The 23,789-nt window shown below is 45.9% G+C and overlaps 1 protein-coding gene across 1 annotated transcript in view; it reads left to right on the top strand.

Moving 5' to 3' along the window:
* The first annotated feature begins 720 nt into the window (after positions 1–720).
* The window catches only part of ANTXR1 (ANTXR cell adhesion molecule 1), a 177,213-nt gene continuing 154,144 nt past the window's right edge, over positions 721–23,789 (top strand). The window contains exons 1-3 of the mRNA XM_063138838.1: positions 721–872; positions 18,535–18,606; positions 21,814–21,885. Of these exons, the coding sequence (XP_062994908.1) occupies positions 721–872; positions 18,535–18,606; positions 21,814–21,885 (296 nt within the window). The remainder of the gene's footprint in view (positions 873–18,534; positions 18,607–21,813; positions 21,886–23,789) is intronic.

Genomic DNA, 23,789 nt, shown 5'->3' with positions numbered 1-23,789 from the left:
AAGGAGCTCCCACAGCCCTGCACAGATGAAATGGAAATAGGTGGGGGGGTGGAGTTGGCCTGGTTCTGCAGGGTCAAAGACAGTAGCAAAAGGGCTGTTTGGGTTGATGAAAGAGGAGAACATCCCCAAACCTCCTCCTTAGCCGGGGGGGGGGGGGGGGAGGCTTCTCGGCGTGCAGATGGTTTGGCCCAGTTTCACAACTACTTCGCCACCAGATGGCGCCCTTGGAACTTCGGTAGGAAAGAGGAAGGCAGGAACCCCCCCCCCCACCCGCAATAATAGCATCAATTGGACAGGCGGGGGGGGGGGGGGAAGGGGGGAATGAGCCTTCCCACATTCCCCGAAATCTGGGGCAATGCGAAGGAGAAGGAGAAGCAGGGGGTGGGGAGGTTGTCCGGAAGCTGCCTCTTGCATTGCACTCGGTCGTGATGTTGACTTCACAGGGCTCCGAGGAGCAGGGGGAGAAACTCCTTTAAAAGGAAAGGAGCGGGAAAGAGTGGAAGAGGGCCACTGGGCATCTTGAAACCCGAAACCGAGGAAAGGAGAAGTTCCGAGAGCTGGGGGGGGGGGAGTTTTTGGTTTTGTTTTTAGGGGGGGGGGCAAGGATCTGATGTCTGCCTGGAGCGTCTGAATGGCGCCGAAATAGAAGCGTTGTTCTTCTGGAGCAGAAGCCCTGGCCCGGGTCCCTCCGCTCGGCTGGCTGGCTGGCTAGAGATGGCCATGGCTCTTGCGAAGCCGGCAGTTGTCCGGCTGGGCTTGAAATGCCTCTTCTTTGCCGCCGTGATGGTCGCCTGCGATGGGCAAGGCGGCGCGCGGGAGGACGGGGGCGCCGCCTGCTACGGAGGATTCGACCTGTACTTCATTTTGGACAAGTAAGTTCGCTTTGCGGGGCGGCTTTCCCGAAAGAGCAGGCAGGCAGGCGGGGGCGCGCTGATGGCCCTGCCCGGCTCTGCCCGTCTATTCCGGCTGCTGCGTTAGCTTTGTTTGGAGCACGAACCCCGGAGCGCCGGGGCTCGGTTCTGCAGCCCTCTTGGCTCGCCAGCGCGCTCGGGGGTTGTGCGGCGGCGGCGGCTGCTCTGGGATGCGCCTGAAGGTCCCTAAGGCTGGCGAAGGGAGAGCGCCTCACTTTTGCTCAGGGTTGCTCTTTGTTGCACACAGTTTGGCCAAGGCCGTGGCTGGCCCGGAGCGCTGGTCCTCTCCTGCCCTATGAAACCCACCTCCATTTTCGCCCAGCAAGGGAAAAGAATTCTTGCAGAATGGCTGTGTTGAATGGCTCCTTAATACTCAGGAATACATTCTGATTTGGCCAATGGGTTGGTGAGCACATTGTTGTGAGTTTACTTTTTAAAGCCCGTGGAGTGTTTTTCTTTCCTGACTCTGAGTCACTTTTTCTTTGTTCCCCGTTAATAAAATGCACATTTTCCCTCTTTGTTGCTTTTTCTGGCTAATAGTATCCAGAGCTGAGATAAAATGCTTACTCATGTTATTTACCCCTGCAGCTGACACGATGCCATTCTGTTTGCATAAGAGGCTTAGGACCGCATTTGAAATTTCGGCCAGCCGCACACGGGTGCCTAAGGATGAAGTGGCAGGGCTGCTGACAAAGCCAATAGAAACAGGCACGTCACGCTACAAAATCAAAAGGCTTCACGTAGCCTGCGGTCCAAAGACCTACTTTCAGCATACCCCTAGAGCTGGGGCATGTGTCCTGGAGGGGTTTAAGATTGTTTTCTTTGAAAGGCAGGCAAATGCACACATACCCTATCATATAACGGAATAACGGGCTCAAGTTAAAGGAAGCCAGATTCCGGCTGGACATCAGGAAAAACTTCCTGACTGTTAGAGCAGTGTGACAGTGGAATCAGCTACCTAGGGAGGTTGTGGGCTCTCCCACACTAGAGGCATTCAAGAGGCAGCTGGACAACCATCTGTCAGGGATGCTTTAGGGTGGATTCCTGCATTGAGCAGGGGGTTGGACTCGATGGCCTTGTAGGCCCCTTCCAACTCTGCTATTCTATGATTCTATGATTCTATGATATGACAAATGGCCTTTTGCCAGAGGGATGGCCGCTGGGCATCCTGTTTGAGACCCACAAACTCAAAGTCCCCTTAGTTAAATCACAGATGGAGCCCACAACTTCCTTATACAGACCCTGAGAGTTAGGGTTAGGGTGACCGATTGGTCAAGAGTGAAAGAGAGAGTAGCTCGGTAGGGGTTCAAAACCAGATCGTCTAGATCCGACTCCAATATTCTGTCTTTACTTCTTTCATCGACTATTGCACATTGAAAATGCTTCTGAAAAGCCCTATGGAATTGCAGCAAACTCTGCAATTATTTGACATACATCCTGCAAGCATGAAAATGCATTGGAATTGTCAAATAAAGAAACATTAAAATACAGTTGCTGATGACTCCCGTTTGGAACTTTGCAGCAGGATTCCCCGATATGATAGCGCTGTTAAGAGGACAGCAGCAGGCAGCACTGGGCCAAACCTGGCCCCTCAACTGGTGGTGGAAAAATAATGGGAGGTATTCCTCCTGGGCCAGCAGGAATGACTGTTACTTTGTAGGCTACTCCGTAGGGTGGGGGTTGTTTGGCCTCACCACCCCTCAGCCAAGACTTGCTTCTCAAAGTGGGCCTCTGACAAAACGAATTGCTCACTGGTCAAGTAAAGAGCAGCCTCCAGTGACAAGGGGATATGGAATGAGATCCATAAGGGCGCAATTCTAGGTGTGTTTAGACAGGAGAAAGTTCCACAACTCCCAGCATGCCCCATCTAGCATGGCTGGCTGAGGAATGCTGGGAATTGTAGGACTTCTTTCTGTCCAACTATACGTAGGATTGCACCCTTAGTGAGACGAATCCATTTGCTTCGTAAGAAAAGAAGCGGTCCAGGGGAGAAAGTGGCTCTGCTTTCCTGCTTCAAAGTGCAAGCACTGCCTCCCACTTCTTGTGTTGGCTATTTTCATTATTTTGGTCTAGTATTTCTTCCTGAGCGCCAAGTTTCATGCCTTTCCTGCAGGGGATGGGGAAGGACGCAAAGCCACATGGATGATGACTATTGCAGATGGCTCACCAAACATGGCACTTTTCCGCCAGAGTCAGCTAGCGAAATAGCTTACCCTGCTCTGCACCAAGGAAACTCAAATGCCCAGAACAATTCTGGGCAATTTACTGAAACTGTCTCATTTAATCGCTCTGGAAAATCGACTACTTCCAATGTCCAGGTTTGGGGGTGGGGGTGGGTTTACTATTATAACATGGGCTGGAGTGGCAGAGAGATGGAATAGAGAGAGAACGAGTGAGCCTGAGAATGTGGTACCGGCAGAGCTGCTTCCAGCCAGGGGTGAGTCCAGGTGTTTCCAGGGCTCAGCAGCATTCCTCTTCTCACTGGTGACTAGATGGATTTAGCCACTGCGGACTGGATGTTTTGAGCTTCTGTCCACGCAAGTCAAACAGTTTGTCCATCTAGCCCATTACTGTCTCTTCTGACTGGCCAGGGCTCTTCACGGTCTCAGTCAGAGAAGAGCCTGCTACCTGATCCCCCTCCCCTCCCTGGAGATGGCAAGGATTGAACCTGGTACCTTCTTCACGTACAGCTTGTACTCTATGGCTGAGCTACAGCCCCACCACAGTTCTTTTCTCTAGGGTCTCCCAAATCCTGGAGCTTGTCCTGCTAAGGCCGGGTCAATACTCAGTCCTTGGACAGTGGGTGAGGCAAAGACACACAAAAGGCTGAGAGCAGCTGAGGTCAGAAGCACAACAGGACCATTCAGAAACAGGGACTGCCCCAAAGCTAGGCCTTAGATGCAGCTGGCGTCAGGGGCGCAGCGAGAGATTCTTCTTTGGAAAAGCAGAGACGTGTATTGGGGAGGCTGGAGGGTTGGGGGATAAGTCACCATAAAGGAGGTTTCTGGAAAATGCTTTGGAACGTGATGAAGACAAAAATAAACCCCAATTTATGCCTTTTAGTTAGGAACTATGACTTCTGAAGTTTACAATAAAGCAAATCAGTTTAAAATGCAATATCCCACCTACAAAATAGTTGTGTGAACTAAATGACAGTGACTGATGGAAGGAAAGATGCTTGGATGGATACATGGGGCCACTTGTACTTTGGATCCTTGCCCTTCATAGCTGGTGAAATCTAGGAGGGAAGAGACAGCCGGTTGGGCCAGGGCGGTGATAAATGCTTCCTTATGAGAGGGAATGGTCCTGGGTCACTTGACAGAGGTGGTGGTGATCCAGGGAGGGCCTTAAGAAGCCCTCCCTGGATCTGGTAAACCTAAACAATTTTGAACTGGATGTACAGATCCCTTTATTGCGCAGGGTACTTTGTATGGGCGCTTGCTGACCAGTTCTAGGCACTCTCGGATAACACTGATTTTCTGGATCCATTTCAGCCGGGGTTCAGGCCTGGTTTTGGTACTCTTGTCACTGGTTTCATCAAAAGATGAAGATCCCAACAGATCTGTGCTCAGTGGTATGTGATTATTTGTAGAAGAGGACAATACTGGCTCCGAGGCATCTGGTTTCAGGACAGTGTGATGAAACCGTTGTAAGTGTCTTAGAAGGCAACTGGTACCTAGATTGGTTGGCTTTTTCCCTTGACTTATTGTACGTCCACACTTTAGTTGAATCTGCAGAACAAATTGAAAAATGATTCCACAGTTTTGAGGGCTTTTTGCTACTGACAGGAAATATGACTTGACTATCGTTGGTAACCGTTGTAGGTAAGTCAGTCAATTTTGAGGATGAACTCAGACTGCCTTGGTTGCCCTGTATGAGACCTGTTCCAGGAGAGAGAGGGGGTGGGGAGGGTGTCTTTTTTTATACTCCTTGATCTCTCGGCAGCATTCAATAACCTCCATCATAATATCCTTCCGGAGCAGCTGTCCAAGTTGCACTGCTTTGCAATGGCTCCTCTCTGGATGGTAGTTTCCATAGGGTGGCGCTTGGGAAATATTGATCAGCTCCAGTGTGGGTTCTGCAGGAGTCCGTTCTATCCTCCTTGTTGTTTAACATCATGAAACGGCTGTGTTATCCAGAGTTTGGTGTGTGTGTGTTTGTCATTAGTATGCTGTTGACCTGCAACTCTACTTCTCCTTTTTCATCTCAGGCAGATGTGGCAGGGAATGGGTTGAGCTGTTGTCTGGCCTCAGGAATGGATTGGATGAGAGCAAATCAAGGGAGGCTCAACCCAACAAGACTGAGACTTTGCTGTTGGGTGGTTCTTGTGCGTGGATGGGGGAAGGGCAACTGGCTCGGGATGGGGGTCAGATCCCCCGTCAAGGAGCAGGTGCTCAGCTTGGGCTACTGCTGGATTCATCATTGTCATGGAGGCTCAGGTGGCCTCGGTTGGTAACCCAGTTGCAATCCTATCTGGATGGCCTAGCACCAGTTGTCTATGCTCTGGTAACCTCTGGGTTAGATTACTGCAAGACATTGTATATACAGTATTAGGCTGCTTTTGAAAACAGTTCAGAAACTGTGGCTAGATCGTGGACTGGGATTAGGCGATGTGGACATATAAGGCCAGTTCTGGTTTGCCTGCATCGGTTGCCAATTTGTTTCCAGGACCGATTCAAAGTGCTGGTTTTAACCTATTAAGACCTACCTGGCTCAGGACCCTTGAGGACCACCCCTTCTATGACCACCTCTTCCTGCACTGAGCGGGAGGGAGGGGTTGGACTCGATGGCGTTATAGGCCCCTTCCAACTCTACTGTTCTACGATTCTATGACCCTACCCGACCCCTAGGGTCTGACTAATGCAGATTAGCACATTTGCTCAAGTGTGCATTAGCAACTTAGCACAAATCTCCTTTCAAAGTAAAAACAAACAAACAAAAACAGTCTGCAAGTCCACAGAATCCACATGACTTGGGGAAAGCCGGTTCGCTGCAGAGTCCATAGGGCAGCTGAACAGAGATCCGGACTCATTTGAACCTGTTGAGGGTTTCTCTGTTATCCCTAACAGGGCTCCTGCCTCTAACACTTGTACAGAAAAGGGAATTTCAGCAGGTGTCATTGGTATGCATGCAGTACCTGGTGAAATTCCCTCTTCATCACAACAGTTAAAGCTGCAGGAGCCCTGCCCTCTTGACCAGATACAAAAGAGGTCAGGGCTCCTGTAGCTTTAACAATTGTGATGAAGAGGGAATTTCACCAGGTGCTGCATGCATACCAACGACACTTGCTGAAATTCCCTTTTGAATACAACTGTTAAAAGCTACAGGAGCCCTGTCCCCCTTTCCATAGGGTCACCCTAGTTTAAGGAAACCTGTAAAGTACAAAATTCAGATGTTATTGTGTTAAGCTTCTCATCTTCAACAGCTTTATGGGAGGCAAGTGCCCCATGGTCGTCTGTATGCTGGGAATAGCTGGTAGTACAAACGGGTAAGAGTGTCATTTCAGCTCATTTTTTGATAAGAATCATATTTCAGAATTGGGAGTCAGCTGGTCATTTTGACTGCCTTCCCATTTCTCATGAAGCTTTATTAGAAAGCTCTTGCAGATTCCACAAATAACCATGGTTTTCACTATAATTCAAAGTTAGGAGTTTATTTATGTCCATAAAGGTGTGGTTTTTAAAAAAAGAATTAGCCCATCTTCTATAACAATGTACTATAAAGTTTTATTTTTTATATAAAACTATCAAGTATAATTAAACAAACACAATTAATTGTAAATTGGAGCAAAATGAAGTATGAACACAAAATAAGTCTCTGTACACCTTTATAAACACAGATGCAGGCCAAAGTACATTGACATGCCAGTAACATATGACCTGTAAACAAATCAAGTAGGGATTAAAACACTCCTCCTACAGTTAAAGTAACCAGTCAAAATTTAGTTATTGCTCAGACAAGAAGCCTCTAAGCTGTTAAATTTAACAAAATAACATCTAAAAGTCTGTGCACACGTTTAGTTAAGTTAAACCTTTTTTTAAAAAAAGATTCTTCCCTGCGACCTGTGTTTGCAGGGAACCAAGTGGTTTACCAAAATTTGCAAAGTTCATATTTGAGAGAGAAAGAACTTGAGATTTTAAAAATCAGAATGTGTGAGAAAGCAAAACTTGACAGATTTACCCATTCCTAATCCTTGCACTGGCTTCCTGTCATCGTTCAATATAACCTTTAGGAACAGGTGACTATCCTCAGAAATCTAAGCTGATGGGCACAGATGGGCCCACTTAGCTGGTTCAAATCCAGCCTAACTCTGGTCAGAACCAAACACCTCGTAGACTTTTGGAATGGGGGGTTGCAATCTGTTTCACTTTTCGTTTCCCCGCCTGGTCGTGTCTTTTTGTCCTGAGGAATGAAGGACAAAAGATGGTTGTAGCAGCAACGGCCCTTTCATGAGGCACAGCCATTGCAAGGCAACTGCACATAGAATCATAGAATAGCAGAGTTGGAAGGGGCCTACAAGGCCATTGAGTCCAACCCCCTGCTCAATGCAGGAATCCACCCTAAAGCATCCCTAACAGATGCTTGTCCAGCTGCCTCTTGAAGGCCTCTAGTGTGGGAGAGCCCACAACCTCCCTAGGTAACTGATTCCATTGTCGTACTGCTCTAACAGTCAGGAAGTTTTTCCTGATGTCCAGCTGGAATCTGGCTTCCTTTAACTTGAGCCCATTATTCCGTGTCCTGCGCTCTGGGAAGATCAAGAAGAGATCCTGGCTCTCCTCTGCGTGACAACCTTTTAAGTATTTGAAGAGTGCTATCATGTCTCTCCTCAATCTTCTCTTCTGCAGGCTAAACATGCCCAGTTCTTTCAGTCTCTCTTCATAGGGCTTTGTTTCCAGACCCCTGATCATCCTGGTTGCCCTCCTCTGAACACGTTCCAGCATGTCTGCGTCCTTGAATTGTGGAGCCCAGAACTGGACGCAATATTCTAGATGAGGCCTAACCAGGGCCGAATAGAGAGGAACCAGTACCTCCTGTGATTTGGAAGCTATACTTCTATTAATGCAGCCCAAATTAGCATTTGCCTTTCTTGCAGCCATATCACACTGTTGCCTCATATTCAGCCTGCAATCTACAACAATCCCAAGATTCTTCTCGTTTGTAGTATTGCTGAGCCAAGTATCTCCCATCTTGTAACTGTGCATTACAGACGTTTTCACGCCGGATGCTTAAACAGGAGTTTGGAGCGTTCACTTCTTGCTTGCCTGCATTTCCCACATCTCTGAATCAAATGCAAATACTCCAATGATGTAAAATGTAGTAACTTTTATTTTTTAAAGTCTCTCTTCCATTTCCTATACCACACTAATGACATTTACAAGTGATACATTTCAGATTTAAACATCTTCTTGATGTCACTTGTGCTCTATTATTATTTGAACTCTGCTTTTGTTAGCTGTAGGACCAAAATGAATAGTGCAGCCTCTATTCTGTGAAGTTTATAATAAATGAATGCTTGATTGACTTTCCTTTCGATTCATGTCATTCCATTCATCTTCTTGGCATATTACCTCATTTTCTTTCCTTTGGTGGGGAGGGAGGGGCTGTTAACCCCCACCCACCACTATTTAGACTCATCCAGGCATGTACGCTCAGTATGTATCTTATCCTGCAGAGATCTCTAGTTAAGAACAAACATTGTAGGACTGTGCAAAGCTTCCTGTGCAAAGTTTCCAACAGAGGTAAGACAGCATTTTGGGAATCAAACAGTCAGGGGAGATAGCCATTTGACCTTTGGCTGTGTGGGTCACTTATTCAACATATTTAGAAGTGTACAAAATTGGAGAATGTGGATAGAGAGACACTTTTCTTCCTCTCTCAAAATACTAGAACTCCATGGAGCTGATTGATGGGAAATTCAGGGCAGATGAAAGGAAGGATGTAGTGATGGCCACTAATTTAGATAGCTTCAAAATGGTTGGATAACTTCCTGGAGGGGAAGGCTAGCAATGGCTATTAGTCCTGGTGGCCATGTGCTCCCTCTGGTATCCAAGGGAGTAAGCCTGTGTACACCAGTTGCACTAGATGGACCCTTGGTCTGATCCAGCAGGGATCTTCTTATGTTCTGAAATTCCATCCCATTCTGCCAAGAAATAGAAAAGTTATTGGCAGTTGTTTTTAACAACATCGCTTATTTAACATTTGGAAACTTTTGTCCCCTCCCAAGGGACTGCTGTGAATGGAAATCTCACCCAATTCCGTCAAACAGCACTAGTGCTTTGTTGATTTCCAATGAGAATCAATGAGAGGGATGAGGCTTCAGCTTTCCATAGTGAGATTCAAGTTCAGCCCCTGAATGGAAATTGCCTCTGAATCAGTCCTAGACGAACTGGGCTGTTTTCTGAATTGCTGACTCTTATGGTCAGGGCACATCCCTGCTCTTTTCTATGGGCCCCATATCCCAGTCCTCGGCCTTCTCTCCGCTGACACAAGTTTGCAATGCTGATGTGTTTGTTCTACCATCCCAAAGCTTGTTGATGCTACTGTTTCAAACAGATTCGAACATCGCCCCCAAACAGGGACACTCTTTCCTTTCCAAACATAAAATAGCAGCTGCTTCTACAATTTTCCCATGAAAGTGGCCTGGACCACATCCTCTAACTGAAGGGTGTGTTGCTTTTCCTGGATGGAAATTGGGGGAAAGATTCTGTGCTATAATCCAAATTCGGTGGACTAGGAACACGTGTGCCAGCAGGGCCTGCAAGGGTTTCTCTTTTCCAGGTGAGAGATTCCATCTTTTGCATGTTATGGGGCTGAGCTTTAATGTCAACATCAGGCTTGGGAGCTGGTGAGCCTTGGGTGAAGCCAGCCTCCAGCAGTACACGGCATGGAGTTCTTTCTGGTGGAATTCAGTTTCTCTTCCACTCTTTGTTCCTGGTAAGGAAATGCATCATTGGGCTGTAAATTCAAGCTCCTGTATCATCCTTTGACTTTTGAGACCTTTGGCTGTGGAGATCTTTTGGCTGTGGCGTGGGGGCCCTCACCTAGGCAACCTTTTGTTTTCATTTTGGTTCCCCCCCCCCCAAGATCTAGTTTGGTTCTTTCAACATCTAAGTGCAACTAGAAAGGAAAGAAGGCGTCCTCCTTGAAAAGAAGCTGGCTTTTTTTTGCTGGCATTCAACAGAGTGGTGGCAGCACTTTTCTGTGTGAAGAGATGTGTGGGAAGGTCTCATGGAAAAAAGAGCTGTAATTTTAGATGTTTGGATTCTTGTTCCAAGGGGAGAAAAAAAGGCTGAAGATGTACTTATGTGGCGAATTTAAAAAGTGGTGTGTAACTGAGAAGGGTTGCTTCCAAACCACCAAAAACGCCCGGCCTTCGTCCAGTGGAGCCCCGAGTTGCAACGGCAGAGCAATGGTGACTGCTGAGAGTTCTCAAACGGAGCCGTTGGCATTTAAAAGATATGCATAACTTCTCTAAGCCATGGAAAACAGATCAGTGCTGCAACTGTTTCTCATTCACTGCAAAAAGGGGGAAACGCTGAACCTTCTCGAGAAATCTCTCTGGCGCAATGGTTTCTGCAGGCCAGGATCACACCGCTGGCCTGTATTTTCCAGTGCCCCATATCCAGCTGTCCAAGAACCAGCTGTCTGAGAGGACGGAAGACAATGGTTTTCAACCTCCTGCAGGCCGGGCGTTCTGCTGTCTGACGCTGTTGTCTGACACTTTATCCATGGCCTCAGCTATCCATGTTTAAAACACTTCAAGTTAATGCACAGGGACTTCTGGCCAACTTAACCACACTTTATATTTTTCACTTAAGCGCTGGACTGAATGTACCTTTGATATGGAACGTTGCGTAGAAAAATTGAGAGAGGAGTTGGGCTAAAGGGAAGCAGAAAATCAAGACCTTTGCAAGGAAGGGGATCTCAGCAGTTGGGGGAGGGGAGGGGGTCAGGAAGCTTAGTGTGTGTGTGGGGGGGGGAAACAGTGGCATCAGTTCCCCCCCCCCCACCAGCACTTCAAGCATTGTTTGGTCATCACCACAAGCAGCAGTGGGACTCCTAACAGCAGCCTGGTAGCCACCATTTCCAGTGGAGGCTGGTGGCTGTGATGTCAGTGGGGCGGTGAATCCACTCTGGGGTTCAGTCAGGACTCTAAAGAAGCTATACAAGGTGCAGAGTGGATTCACCGCTGCACTGGCATCAGAGCCACCAGCCTCCACTGTCCATTTCCCCTTGCAATGCCCTCCTTGGAAGAACGGCACTTCACACTGGCTGGTCCGGGTTGCCATGCTTTCAAATAATAGGGCGGTCATTTGTTAATCACTAAAAAAAGAGAACATGCATCACCCAAAAAGAGGACAGAAGAGGATATCAATTTGCATATGTACAGATACAAATGTAGAAACAATTCTTCTAACTTTGAAATGCAGTACATCTCACCATATTATGGAAAACTATGTCCAGATGAGATGTGCACCTTGCTCTGTCTGCTGTCCAGATGCTGGGCCAATTTCAAGGTCCAACTTTTCCTTCTTCTGGTGGCTTACATGGTTCTCCATTTTATCCCTTGTAGAATGTGGGGATGCTGTGGATATAATATATCTTGACTTCAGCAAAGCGTTTGACAAAGTAACACATGACATTCTGATTAGGAAACTAGTTGTAAGTGGGCTAGATGGGACAACTTAGGTGGATCCACAGTTGGCTACAGAATCGGACTCAAAGAGTACTTATCAATGGAACCAGTTACCCGGGGAGGTTGTGGGCTCTCCCACCCTAGAGGCCTTCAAGAGGCAGCTAGGCAGCCACCTGTCAGGGATGCTTTAAGGCGGATTCCTGCATTGAGCAGGGGGTTGGACTCGATGGCCTTGTAGGCCCCTTCCAACTCTACTATTCTATGATCCTTGCAACAATCCTGTGAGGTAGTTTAGGTTGTGAGTCAGTGACTATCCCAAAGTTAGCCAGTAGCTTCACAGCCAAACATTACTAGAACCTGGATCTTCAGAGTTCCAGTGCAACAATCTGACCACAACACAACCCTGGCTCTACCTTAAAAGGAAGAAGAGGGGAAGATCTGCTGCAATTGCTGTTTTCCGTCGTAAATCCCCCTCCAAAATTACAGATGCCCCAGTGGAGGCTGGTGGCTCTGATATCAGAGGGCAATGAATCTGCTCCAGGTTTCAGTCAGAACTCTAGAGGAACTGTCCAAGGTGTAATGACTGGTTCTGACTGAAACCCAGAGCAGATTGGCTCTGGGTCATTGACTTCAGAGTCACCTGTTTCCACTGGGCTTGACTCGTAATGGGTAGGGGACATCCAAACAAACTGTGGGGGAGTTTATTCACACGCGTGCACCATTTGCAAACTGCACCCCCATTCTGGACTGTAAGTCATCAAGTGACGACTTATCAAAGTGATGTAGATGCATGTGCCAATAAACTCTTAGTCAAAATAGAAACAACATCTCACAAGTTTAATTTGCTTAGGATTTCACAAAATCCTTCACTGACATTGAAGCCACCAGCCTTCACTGAGATACTCTGTCCCCTATTGCTGTCCTCTGTCTCTGTTCACGGCCTCCAAATCAGGCTGTAAATGTGGCCTGGGCCATTTACCGCACAGCACTAATAGAAGGGCCATCCTGGAGACCTTGGTTTGCAGCATCAGGAATGATCCAAGTGCTCAAGTGCTCCTGCCTCATCCTGACCCTTCCTTCCCTTGTGCACATGGCTTAAAACAGGACTTTTTACCCCAGTTGAACAGTTTGTTATTTTGTCTAAATTGGTTTGTTGTTAGCACAAGCCCTCCAAATCAAGATAGCAAACCACGGTTTGATCCAATCATTTGTTTGCTAACCTAGGCAAAGAACGTGGTAGGTCCACCTACAGGGATACTTTTAAATTTTGTGTTGCAAGTAAACTCCAAATACTGGAGATTTGATACAATACCTTGTATGAATGAGTCAGAAAATAGATTTCATAATACTGCAGTACAGGCCAAACTGACTTGTTTTATTAGGTTAAAAGAAGGAAAACAATCCTGTTGTTTTTCTTTGTGAATTGGGAACCTTTTATTAATTATTAGAAAGCAAGAACTCATTATTGGAAGGCAAGATTATCTGTTTGATCTTCTCACGTGTAAAGGATTGTATAATAATTTTGGTGGTTGATGTAAGTTGGTGTTTGTGTTTGATGTGAATCTACCATGGGTAACTTCAGTCATGATTCAGCTTGTGTTGGATGGGGCTACACTCCCCCTGAAGATGCAGGTCCACAGCTTGGGTGTACTTCTGGATTCAGCCCTGAGCCTGGATGCCCAGGTTTCGCTGGTGGCCAGGAGTGCATTTGCACAGTTAAAGCTAGTGCACCAGCTGCGCCTGTTCCTAGAGATGTTGGACCTAGCCATGGTGACACATGCCTTAGTTACATCCCGATTGGATTACTGTAACGCGCTCTACGTGGGGCTGCCTTTGAAGAGTGTTTGGAAACTCCAGCTGGTTCAAAGAGCTGCAGCCAGAGTGTTGACCAGAGCTGGTTACAGGGAGCAGACAACTCCCCTGTTAAAACAGCTCCACTGGCTTCCAGTCTGTTTCCGGGCACAATTCAAAGTGCTAGTTATGACCTATAAAGCCCTATATGGCTCGGGTCCAGGTTATTTGAAAGACCATATTCTCCCTTATGAGCCTGCCCGTGCTTTGAGTTCTTCTGGAGAAGCCCTTCTTTCAGTCCCACCATCTTCACAGGTGCGCTTGGTGGGAACATGGGAGAGGGCCTTCTCGGTGGCTGCTCCGGTGCTCTAGAACTCTCTTCCCGGGGAAGCTAGGCTGGCTCCCTCCTTCATGGGCTTTTGGAAGCAGGCTAAAACTTTTTTGTTCCAGCAGGCCTTTGGAGAATAATCTGGCCCTCCATCTAGGTTAATGTCTTATAATTTTGTTGCGTATTTTAAACGTTTATGGTTTTGTATGTTTTAAACTTTGTAAGGCCGCCTTGAGGCCCAGCATTGGGCAAAAGGTGGGATACAAATAAATATAATAATAATAATAATAATAATAATAATAATAATAATAATAATTCAGCTTTAATTGCTTATGTATTATATTTTAAATGCAAAGGGCCTGTGGCTGGTACAAATAAAGGAATCTGACTCTGAGCCAGAATTCTTGCATTTGTAAATACTGGATATGCATTTGATATGTTCTAACTGGTGTTTGTGCGTGTTGTTGCTGTTGAAAATAGTTTAAATTAAAAACGTTTTATAGAAAGAGACTGCCTCTAGGGTCATAGGGTAGTGGACAATGCAATATGACTCCCATGCTGTAAATTCAGGCTCTGCCTATTGCTAGCTTCAGCTATTGGGTGGTAGAGAAATAAAATAAATAATAAAAAAGGAGGGCACTTCACAATACATTCCATTTTTAAGTGCACACCTAGGAGGTTTTCACCAAGCACCCAAACTTGTACAGGCGAATGCAACTCGACCATCCATTAGCAAATGCACATCTAATGCCAAGTATGCGGCTGAATGTACCGTTACAACCCAGTTTTCTGACTTGTGAGAACTCCAAGGGGGCGAGCATTACACCGAGTTTTACTTTTCCTTGGAATGGGCTCACTGGAGGCTTATGGCATTTCTGTTATAGAATCATAGAATAGTAGAGTTGGAAGGTAGCTCTAAGGCCATCGAGTCCAACCCCCTGCTCAGTGCAGGAATCCACCCTAAAGCATCCCTGACAGATGGTTGTCCAGCTGCCTCTTGAATGCCTCCAGTGTGGGAGAGCCCACAACCTCCCCAGGCAACTGATTCCATTGTCGTACTGCTCTAACAGTCAGGAAGTTTTGCCTGATGTCCTGCCGGAATCTGGCTTCCTGTAACTTGAGCCCATTATTCCATGTCCTTCACTCTGGGATGATCAAGAAAAGATCCTGGCCCTCTTCTGTGTGACAACTTACAAGTATTTGAAGAGCGCTATCATGTCTCTCCTCAACCTTCTCTTCTCAAGGCTAAACATGCCCAGTTCTTTCAGTCTCTCCTCTTAGGGCTTTGTTTCCAGACCCCTGATCATCCTGGTTGCCCTCCTCTGAACATGCTCCAGCTTGTCTGCGTCCTTCTTGAAGTGTGGTGCCCAGAGCTGGATGCAATACTCAAGACAAGGCCTAACCAGTACCAAATAGAGGGGAACCAGTACCTCACTCAATTTGGAAGCTATACTTCTATTAATGCAGCCCAAAATAGCATTTGCTTTTTTGCAGCCACATCACACTGTTGGCTCCTATTCAGCTTGTGATCTACAACAATTCCAAGATCTTTCTTGTTTGTAGTATTGCTGAGCCAAATATCCCCCATCTTGTAACTGTGCATTTGGTTTCTATTTCCTATGTGTAGAACTTGGCATTTATCCCTATTCAATTTCATTCTGTTGTTTTCAGCCCAGCACTCCAGCCTATCAAGATCACTTTGAAGTTTGTTTCTGTCTACCAGGGTATTAGCTATCCCACCCAATTTTGTGCCATCTGCAAATATGATAAGCGTTCCCTGCACCTCCTTGTCCAAATCATTAATAAAAATGTGAGCACTGGGCCCAGGACTGAGCCCTGCGGTACCCCACTCGTTACCTCCCCCCCAGTTTGAGAAGGTACCATTGATAAGCACTCTTTGAGTCCGATTCTGTAGCCAACGTGGATCCAGCTAATAGTTGTTCCATCTAGCCCACTTTTAGCTAGTTTGTTCATCAGTATATCGTGGGGCACTTTGTCAAAAAGCTTTGCTGAAGTCAAGATATATTATGTCGACAGCATTCCCACATTCCACAAGGGGGGTTACCCAATCAAAGAATGAGATCAGATTAAAATGGCAGGTTTTGTTCCTGACAAATCCATGTTGGCTTCTAGTAACCACAACATTGTTTTTAAGGTGCTTACAGACTGACTTCTTTATAATCTGCTGCAACATTTCCCCAGGAATTGATATCAGACTAACTGGTCTGTAATTCACAGGTTCCTCCTTTTTGCAGTTTTTGAAGATAGGGACAACATTAGCCCTCCTCCAGTTAGCCCTCCTCCACTTCATCTATCTTCCATGATTTCACATAGCTTATCAAACTCACACATACATACACACACACACACACACACACACACACACACACACACACACACACCTTGAGCATAAGATGAATCTTTACAGCCTCAAGACTCCATCAGATACTTTTTCCCCATCATTTTTAGTGGGTGTGGGTGTGCTGCCCTGCTCCTTCAGAGCTCCAAAGAAAACTTCAGCTCTGACCTAGCTCAGTCTGTCTCAGCCGCAACTCTGTCCCTTGAAAATGTAACTTGCTTCTTTGTCACAAAAGTCTTGATGGCATTGCCCTCCACAGTGAAGGAGAGAACCTGGCCCCAATTCCCCAAAGGCTCTCTTGTTCCAAAAGAGTCCAGCTACAGGAAAATCTCCTAAAATAAAGAAAGATAGAAAGGTGCACGGACCTTGCCACAGAATCGCATCCTGAAGGTCCTCTTGACCAACCTCCAACCTCATGCCAGTTCATTCAGTGGCAAAGGCAGCTCTGCATAACATGCAAAATGCCCAGAGTGGTGCGTTGACGATAGCAGGGAGCGTCTTTCCTTTTTGCCTGGTTGAGGGTGGCTCATTCCATGGCATCAAGGGGGACTGGGGCAGGCAGCTGAGACTGTGAGCCAAAGCATCTCTTCCAGTTAGGCCCCAGGCCCTCGCAAGCACTACCATGCCTTTGCTGCCCTTGTCTGCAATATGGGAATAATATCACAATACTAATGTGCAGGATTGTTTTAAGCATGCCTGGGTCAGTGCCATCTCAGTGGTGGTGCCCAGATGGTGGGACTCGCTATCCCAGGAGGGTTTTTTTTAGTCCTCTTCTTGCTGGATAGCAGACACCGTGTCAAGAATGACACAATTCCATTGTGTTTGTGATCTGACAAGAGTTAAGAATGCAAATAGTTAATTCCATGCTTCATTCTGGCTACTGGAATGATGACTTTATTGGCTCTCTTCTCTGTCTATTACCCTTACATCCCGTGCTTGAAATGGTGTGGGTAGCACCATCCCACTCCTTCCCAGGCAGACATCCTCACGTCTGGCCTAACCATCCTATTTCCATTTTTTCTCTTACTTTGGGCACCGGTTATATTGATCTCTAGTTTTATTGCTGTCTTCATATTCATTATGATTATTAGCAGGTCCTTGGGGTTCCATAAGTGGAAATATTAGATTAATGATGGAAGGGTGTCCATGTATCCTATTTTACCTAGTTCAGTCCTTTATTTGCTAAGCTGCCAGAGGACCTTCCCCTATTTGAAAGACCATCCTCTATCAGTTCTGGTTTAAAGATAAAGATGCTTTAGGGTGGATTCCTGCATTGAGCAGGGGGTTGGACTCGATGGCCTTGTAGGCCCCTTCCAACTCTGCTATTCTATGATTCTATGCTTGTATGCCGATGTAGGGGGGGGGGGAAACGCACCAATAAACGTAGATGCTAAAAAGAGAAATCAACTCTGGTGCTTGATAAACGTATTAAAAACGATTTTATTCTTAAAATCCAAAAATGCTCTGCTCAACATTTCGGGCGTATCGTCCTTCGTCAGGAGCTGGAAACAGTTGCTGTGCTAACAGGAGCTACTGCGCCTCACTGGTTTTCTCACCTGCAGCTGCGGGTGAGAAAACCAGTGAGACGCAGTAGCTCCTGCTAGCACAGCAACTGTTTCCAGCTCCTGACGATTCGCCCGAAACGTTGAGCAGAGCATTTTTGGATTTTAAGAATAAAATCATTTTTAATACGTTTATCAAGCACCAGAGTTGATTTCTCTTTTTAGCATCTACGTTAAAGATAAAGAACCACAAGTCTGTTGCCCATCAATATTTTGCACCTGGACAACAGACTGAACACAACACATAGCCCACCTGATCACAGTCTTCCCCTCTACATTGAGAAGGACTGTATTTATATTCAAATTATAATAGCTATTTCTAAATTTGCATCTATACATATACATTAGCAAATGCCAGTTTTATGCAAATAGTAGCCTATTTTGTAGTCTTTTGGGGATGATGCATTTCCTCTTTTCTGGCAAGTCAGAAGTGGCTAGCTACCCCAGACGTAGTGATCTGAATACTCAGAAAGGTACTATAAAAATGCTAGGTGTTGCAAAGTTTTACCAAGAGCACCACCACATACTGTTGAGGAATCTGCTTCCCTTTTTCAAATGTTGCAGGCTATCAGCTGAAGAACTCCTCCTAATGACATGGTCAGGGTTGGGGATCCACCACGGTGTAGATGAGGGCCAGCCCTTGCGTTACTTCTATGGTGTCATGTTCAAAGTCCAGCACAGCTGTTGTAGATTCTTGTCAAGGAAGAGTCCCAAGGGCTTACCTGCAGCATAAATCATCGGCATGTGCCTTTCAAAGCAACGCATGAAATATGGACCCTTCCCCCCCTAATCCTCCAGTGAATGTGAAAGGCATTTTTCACAGTAGATCAGCTCCAAACTTGATGAGATCCACAGCTGTCCAGATGAACCCAACTGTAATAAAGCAGCAGTGATCGAAACATTTCTATAATTAAACCAATATTCCCTGGAATTATGTTTTTTTCCAGATCAGGAAGTGTCCTGCACCACTGGAGTGAAATCTATTACTTTGTGGAACATCTGGCCCACAAATTTATAAGGTAAGAAATTATGGACAGTTAATATCAGAAACAAAGAATGAGAGATTGATTTCAATGGGCTTACTATGCTTGAACTCTTAGAGTATGATACTACACATATTTACTCAGAAGTAACTTCCACTATGTTCAGTGGCTCTTACCCCCAGGTAAGCCGGTTCTTTTGTTTTAAACTTACCTTTGAGTACACACAGGGTCAGGCTGAATGACTGCACTGCACTGTGGTCTCCATGTCTCACCATGAATCACACTAGATGAGAATCAAACACGTTTCATCTTTCTTGGCTGGATTTGAGCCTGTGTACTTCTCACAAAGTCCTTCTCATTCTCTGTAACATCTCAGCTAAGAAGAACCTTTTGAGCAATTCCCAATATTATTGGTGGGCGGAGGGAGACAAATTTATTTTGTCTTGAGTTTGTTTTGCTGTCTTGTGTTGGATTCTTTTAATTAAAGGAAGGGAACATAATTTTCTAGGAATCCAAACAGTTCCTTTGCTCTCTTTCTTTCTCTCCCTGTCTCTCTCCCTTTCCCCACCACCTCTCAATTTCCAAGAGTAAGGAACCCTAGGAGGTGGAGGTATCTGCCCCACCTTCTATTCAATAATTTTATTGGGTAGAACTTTTTAAAAAGAAAATGTTCTAGCCTTCTGACTATGTTTCTAGTCCTACACCACAAACATTTTTTACTGGGACACCAATTTAGCAGTCATGCCTGTCTGGTGAGGTGTTGAGAATTTCTTAAAGATATCTTCACTATGGACACAGTAGCCCACTTCTTAGAACTATTGTTCCCAGGGCTCCTTAGGCACATGAAATGAAATTAGTTCAAATCTGTAGCATAGGAATCCGTGAAGGCTGCTGGCACCAATGTCAGTGGGGCAGTGAAACCGTCAAGGAAGAGCCATAGATAACTGCCAGACGTGAGCTCATGCCTAGGGTGACCATATGAGAAAGAGGATAGGGCTCCTGTATCTTTAACAGTTGTGATAAAGCTGCAGAAACCCTGCCTTCTTGGCCACATACAAAAGAGGGCAGGGCTCCTGCAGCTTTAACTGTTGTGATGAAGAAGGAATTTCACCATGTTCTGCATGCATACCAATGACACCTGCCAAAATTCCCTCTTCATCACAATTGTTAAAGATACAGGAGCCCTGTCCTCCTTTTCATATGATCACCTTAATGCCCAAGAAGCCAGCGTTCAGAGCTGAAAACCCCGCTAGAGCGAGGCAAGGTCCCTGGCAAACAGGAAGTCTTTTATAGCCCTTCCTGTCTAGGAGAGTTCAATGGTGAGCCAGCATGGGTGCAGCCAGCCCATTCAGAACACTTTGCTGCCCAGAGAGATGACTCAAGCTGCGGTTCTACTTTCCCACACAAGGCAAAGAGGGGGTTTCCCACACAGGGAAGAGAAGGTTTCTGTTTCTAGCACTATGTGGATCAACAAAAACTCACTACCTATATTCATACACCTGGGAGGGAGCCCCGTTAAACTCAATGGGAATTACTTCTAAGTAGACATGTGTAAGAGTCGCTATAAAATATGTTGTGCTATTATGCGGAGTGACCACTTCTGTCTGACTCTATTCCTATTAAAACAATCTCTTCACATTTGTGGAACAGTCTGGACAAAGCCAGTTGTCCCAATGAATTCAGTGCATCTGTGGGGGACTCCCTTGTGTTGGAGTAGAGGTTTTGCATGGGGCTCGCTTCAGCCTTGCCCATCTGGAGCCTTCTGAATGTGCTGGACAACAGCTTCCAGCATTCCTTACCACTGGGCATGCTGGCTGTGGATGATGAGATCTGTAGTCCACATCTGGAGGCTGCTGGGGTGGGGAAGGCTAGGCTATTGCCTTTAACCTAACAGGTATGGGGTTTTTATGCCCCTGGAGCCATAGGCAGCATCTCTTTCCCCCATTGAGCCCAAAGTGATGCACTGAGAAGTGTTGGTCATCAGAGTGGCTCATTTCAGGCAAACAAGCCATCGTGGGATAAAAAAAAAATCCCACCACCCGACACAGTGGCTGAATTCGAACGGCACGCTAATCAACGGTTGTTTCCCATTCTGTTCCTATTACCCCCCTGTGGCATTACACCCCACAAGTCAGTTCCCTAATCTATGTCTACATTTGTAAGTCTATTGTGTTTAGAATGTTGACCTGAGTGGGTGGAGATTGAATATCTTAGGAAGGGGGAGGAGGATATATAAGGGAATGACTGAGGTGATAAAGGGGGGGTGTTTTTAAAGTACTTGGGTTCGAGGGGAGAATTAGAGGCTCAGGGTAAAGAGGTTTGTCTTTTGAGTGTAGTGTGCAGATAGTCAGTTGGTGTGTATTAAACAATCCTGATAATAAAGAAAGTTCAAGAGTGAAGGTGTGAGAGGAAGGAAAGCGTGTATGAGAAGAGAGAAAGGATCGGATGAGAGGTTTTAACAAGGGTCTGACAAGTTTTATTATGAAACAAAGTTTGGGAAAATTGAAATAATTTTTTATTCAGTTTGTTTTACTACCACAAAAATCCCACGTGTTTCCTTGGCATTTATCATCTGCAGTTATCTACATATAATACCCGTTCTGACATTAATTCACCATCAGCACATGTAATTCACAGCACATTATTTTATTCCTGAAATTATTCCTGTTTAACCCCTTTCTCCACAGAGTTTGTAGAAAGGTGGTGTTTGTCCCTCACCTCAGGCTCATAAAGTGGTGGTGCTTAGCTTGAGCAGGGAGTGTCCGTGGACAGGCCTGTGGTAAAGAGCCTGTGTCATGGCACCCACCCACCCAGTTGATTAGCGTGTTGTCCGAACTCAGCCAATAACTCACGATGGGTTAAATCAGCTATAAATAAATGGGTTAAATGAGCCATCGTAGATTATTGTGTTGTCTGAATACAGTCAAGAAGTATCAGAAAAAGCAGATTTCAGCGGAGAGCATCCTAAGGGAGGGGAGAGTTGCCCGTGGGGAGAAAAACCCCAAAGATGGGAGATGGAAGGACAAACATGGGAGCGGTCCTTCTCCTCACTGGAAACTTGCCATCACCAACGAGCAGGTCACAAACCTAATGCCCCAGGAAGAACACCTGAATCTCTTCGCCTCCCTTCTGTGCTTTTCAGTGGAGTCCAGCAGCCCTTACACTCGGCTGCCAGTAATCAGGTGTAGAGAACTCGAGCGATCCGTGCGCGTTGTAACGCCTGGGTGACTTGTCTTTCTGCAGCCCCCAACTGAGGATGTCCTTCATTGTTTTCTCAACTAGAGGCTCGACTCTAATGACACTTACTGAAGACAGGTAAGTGGGAGCGGAGAAGGCGAGGGCTGCAAAGGCTGCAGGCCAGCCTGCCCCAACTGGGCGCCCTCCAGGTGTGTTGGGCTACAACTCCCAGAATCTGGCTGGGGATTTTGGGAGTTGTAGTCCAACACATCTGGAGACCACCTGTTTGGGCCGGGCTACCATAGGCACCTGCACGCTGAATGCTACTTTTGAGGCAATAAACAATTGGGGTAAGAAAACGGGTGAAGGTGAATAATGTCCAAAATGCCCTGATAAATAACTTTATCTATGCAGGCTACAAACATTGTCGTCAAGCAGTAGAAGAGAGCAAAATCAAAGGGTACAATCATATCATTCAATGCCAGAAATAACCAAATGTGTTTCGACCGTATCTATATGGTGGGGTTCCCCCCCCCCCATATATTTAGGGAACTAGTGGTTGGTTTGCTCTTTGGTTTTTTTAAAAAATACATTTGTTTTTATAATTGCAGGTGGATACACTAAATTCAGGTGTGTGGGTGTGTGGGTGTTTCTATATACCTTTTCATATACCCTTTTACATACTAGACCACTAAAGAAGACATATGAACAAAATACATTTCATTATTTCTGGCACTGGTTATTTTTGGTGTTGTTTATTTCTGGTTATTCTGGTTATTTCTGATATTAAATTATATGATTTAATACTGGAACAATTTGATTTTGCTCACTTCTCTTGCTTCATTACTGAATGTTTATAGCCTGCATATATAAAGTCATGTTAACAGGGCTTTTGGGATATTAATTATTATTATTATTATTATTATTATTATTATTATTATTATTAATATTATTAACATTTATATACCGCCCCATAGCCAAAGCTCTCTGGTGGTTTGCAATCTACACAATGGAAGTCCAGTGGCATGCATGCAATGGTTTCCAATACATGGAACATGCTTGAGGCCCTCAGTCCTGAAGGACCACCCTCCCCAGATGAATCCCACTCACCGTGGGCGGCCCCAGCTGTTTGTTCGGTGTTGCTGCCTGTTCCTCCCATGTTACAGGCTTGGAGGGTGTTGACCAGGGGCTGGACATTTTCAATCAAGCCCAGCTACAGTTATCCATGCTCTCATAACCTCTCGTTTGGATTACTGCAATGTGCTATACGTGAGGCTGCCTTTGAAAACGGTCTGGAAACTTCAACTGGTACAAAACAGGGCAGCCCATTTATTAACAGGGACTGGCCGGCGAAATCACATTACGCCAGTCCTTTTACAACTTCATTGACTGAAAGTCCAGGTCCGGGCCCAATTCAAAGTGCTGGTACTAACATACAAAGCCCTAAACAGCTTGGGGCCAGGCTATCTAAAGGAAGTCTCCTCCCATATGTACCTGCCCGGAACCTAAGGTCATCCTCAGGGGTCCTTCTCCGTGAGCCCCTGCCAAATGAAGCGAGGCAGGTGACTACTAGGAGGAGGGCCTTCTGTGCTGTGGTGCCCTGGCTGTGGAATGAGCTCCCTAAGGAGGTTCGCCTGGCACCTACACCTTTTTATTCTCTCAGCATTTTAACTGTCTAAAAATTCAATTGTAACTTTGCTGTTTTAACTTTGTATTTTAAATTTGTATTTCTGCACCGCGGTTGATTTTATCCTGGTTGTGCTTTTATATTGTATTTTATACCATGTTTTTATACTGTTTGTTTTACACTTTGAATGGTTTTAATTTTTGTGAACCGCCCAGAGAGCTTCGGCTATTGGGCGGTATAAAAATGCAATAAATAAATAAATAAACATTGTAGCATTGGAACCTCCCAGAAAGCAATTGGGGGGCTAGCTTCATGGGGCCCAGTTGGTGCCGCGTTCCCCCCAAACCCTGCGCTTTCGCTTCTGCAGGGTTGCGCCAGATAATCCTCACACCAATGAGCGAGCACAGGGTTTACA

The sequence above is a fragment of the Elgaria multicarinata genome, chromosome 12 (assembly GCF_023053635.1).
Source record: "Elgaria multicarinata webbii isolate HBS135686 ecotype San Diego chromosome 12, rElgMul1.1.pri, whole genome shotgun sequence".
NCBI lineage: Eukaryota > Metazoa > Chordata > Lepidosauria > Squamata > Anguidae > Elgaria > Elgaria multicarinata.
This window is presented reverse-complemented; position numbering and strand designations above follow the sequence as displayed.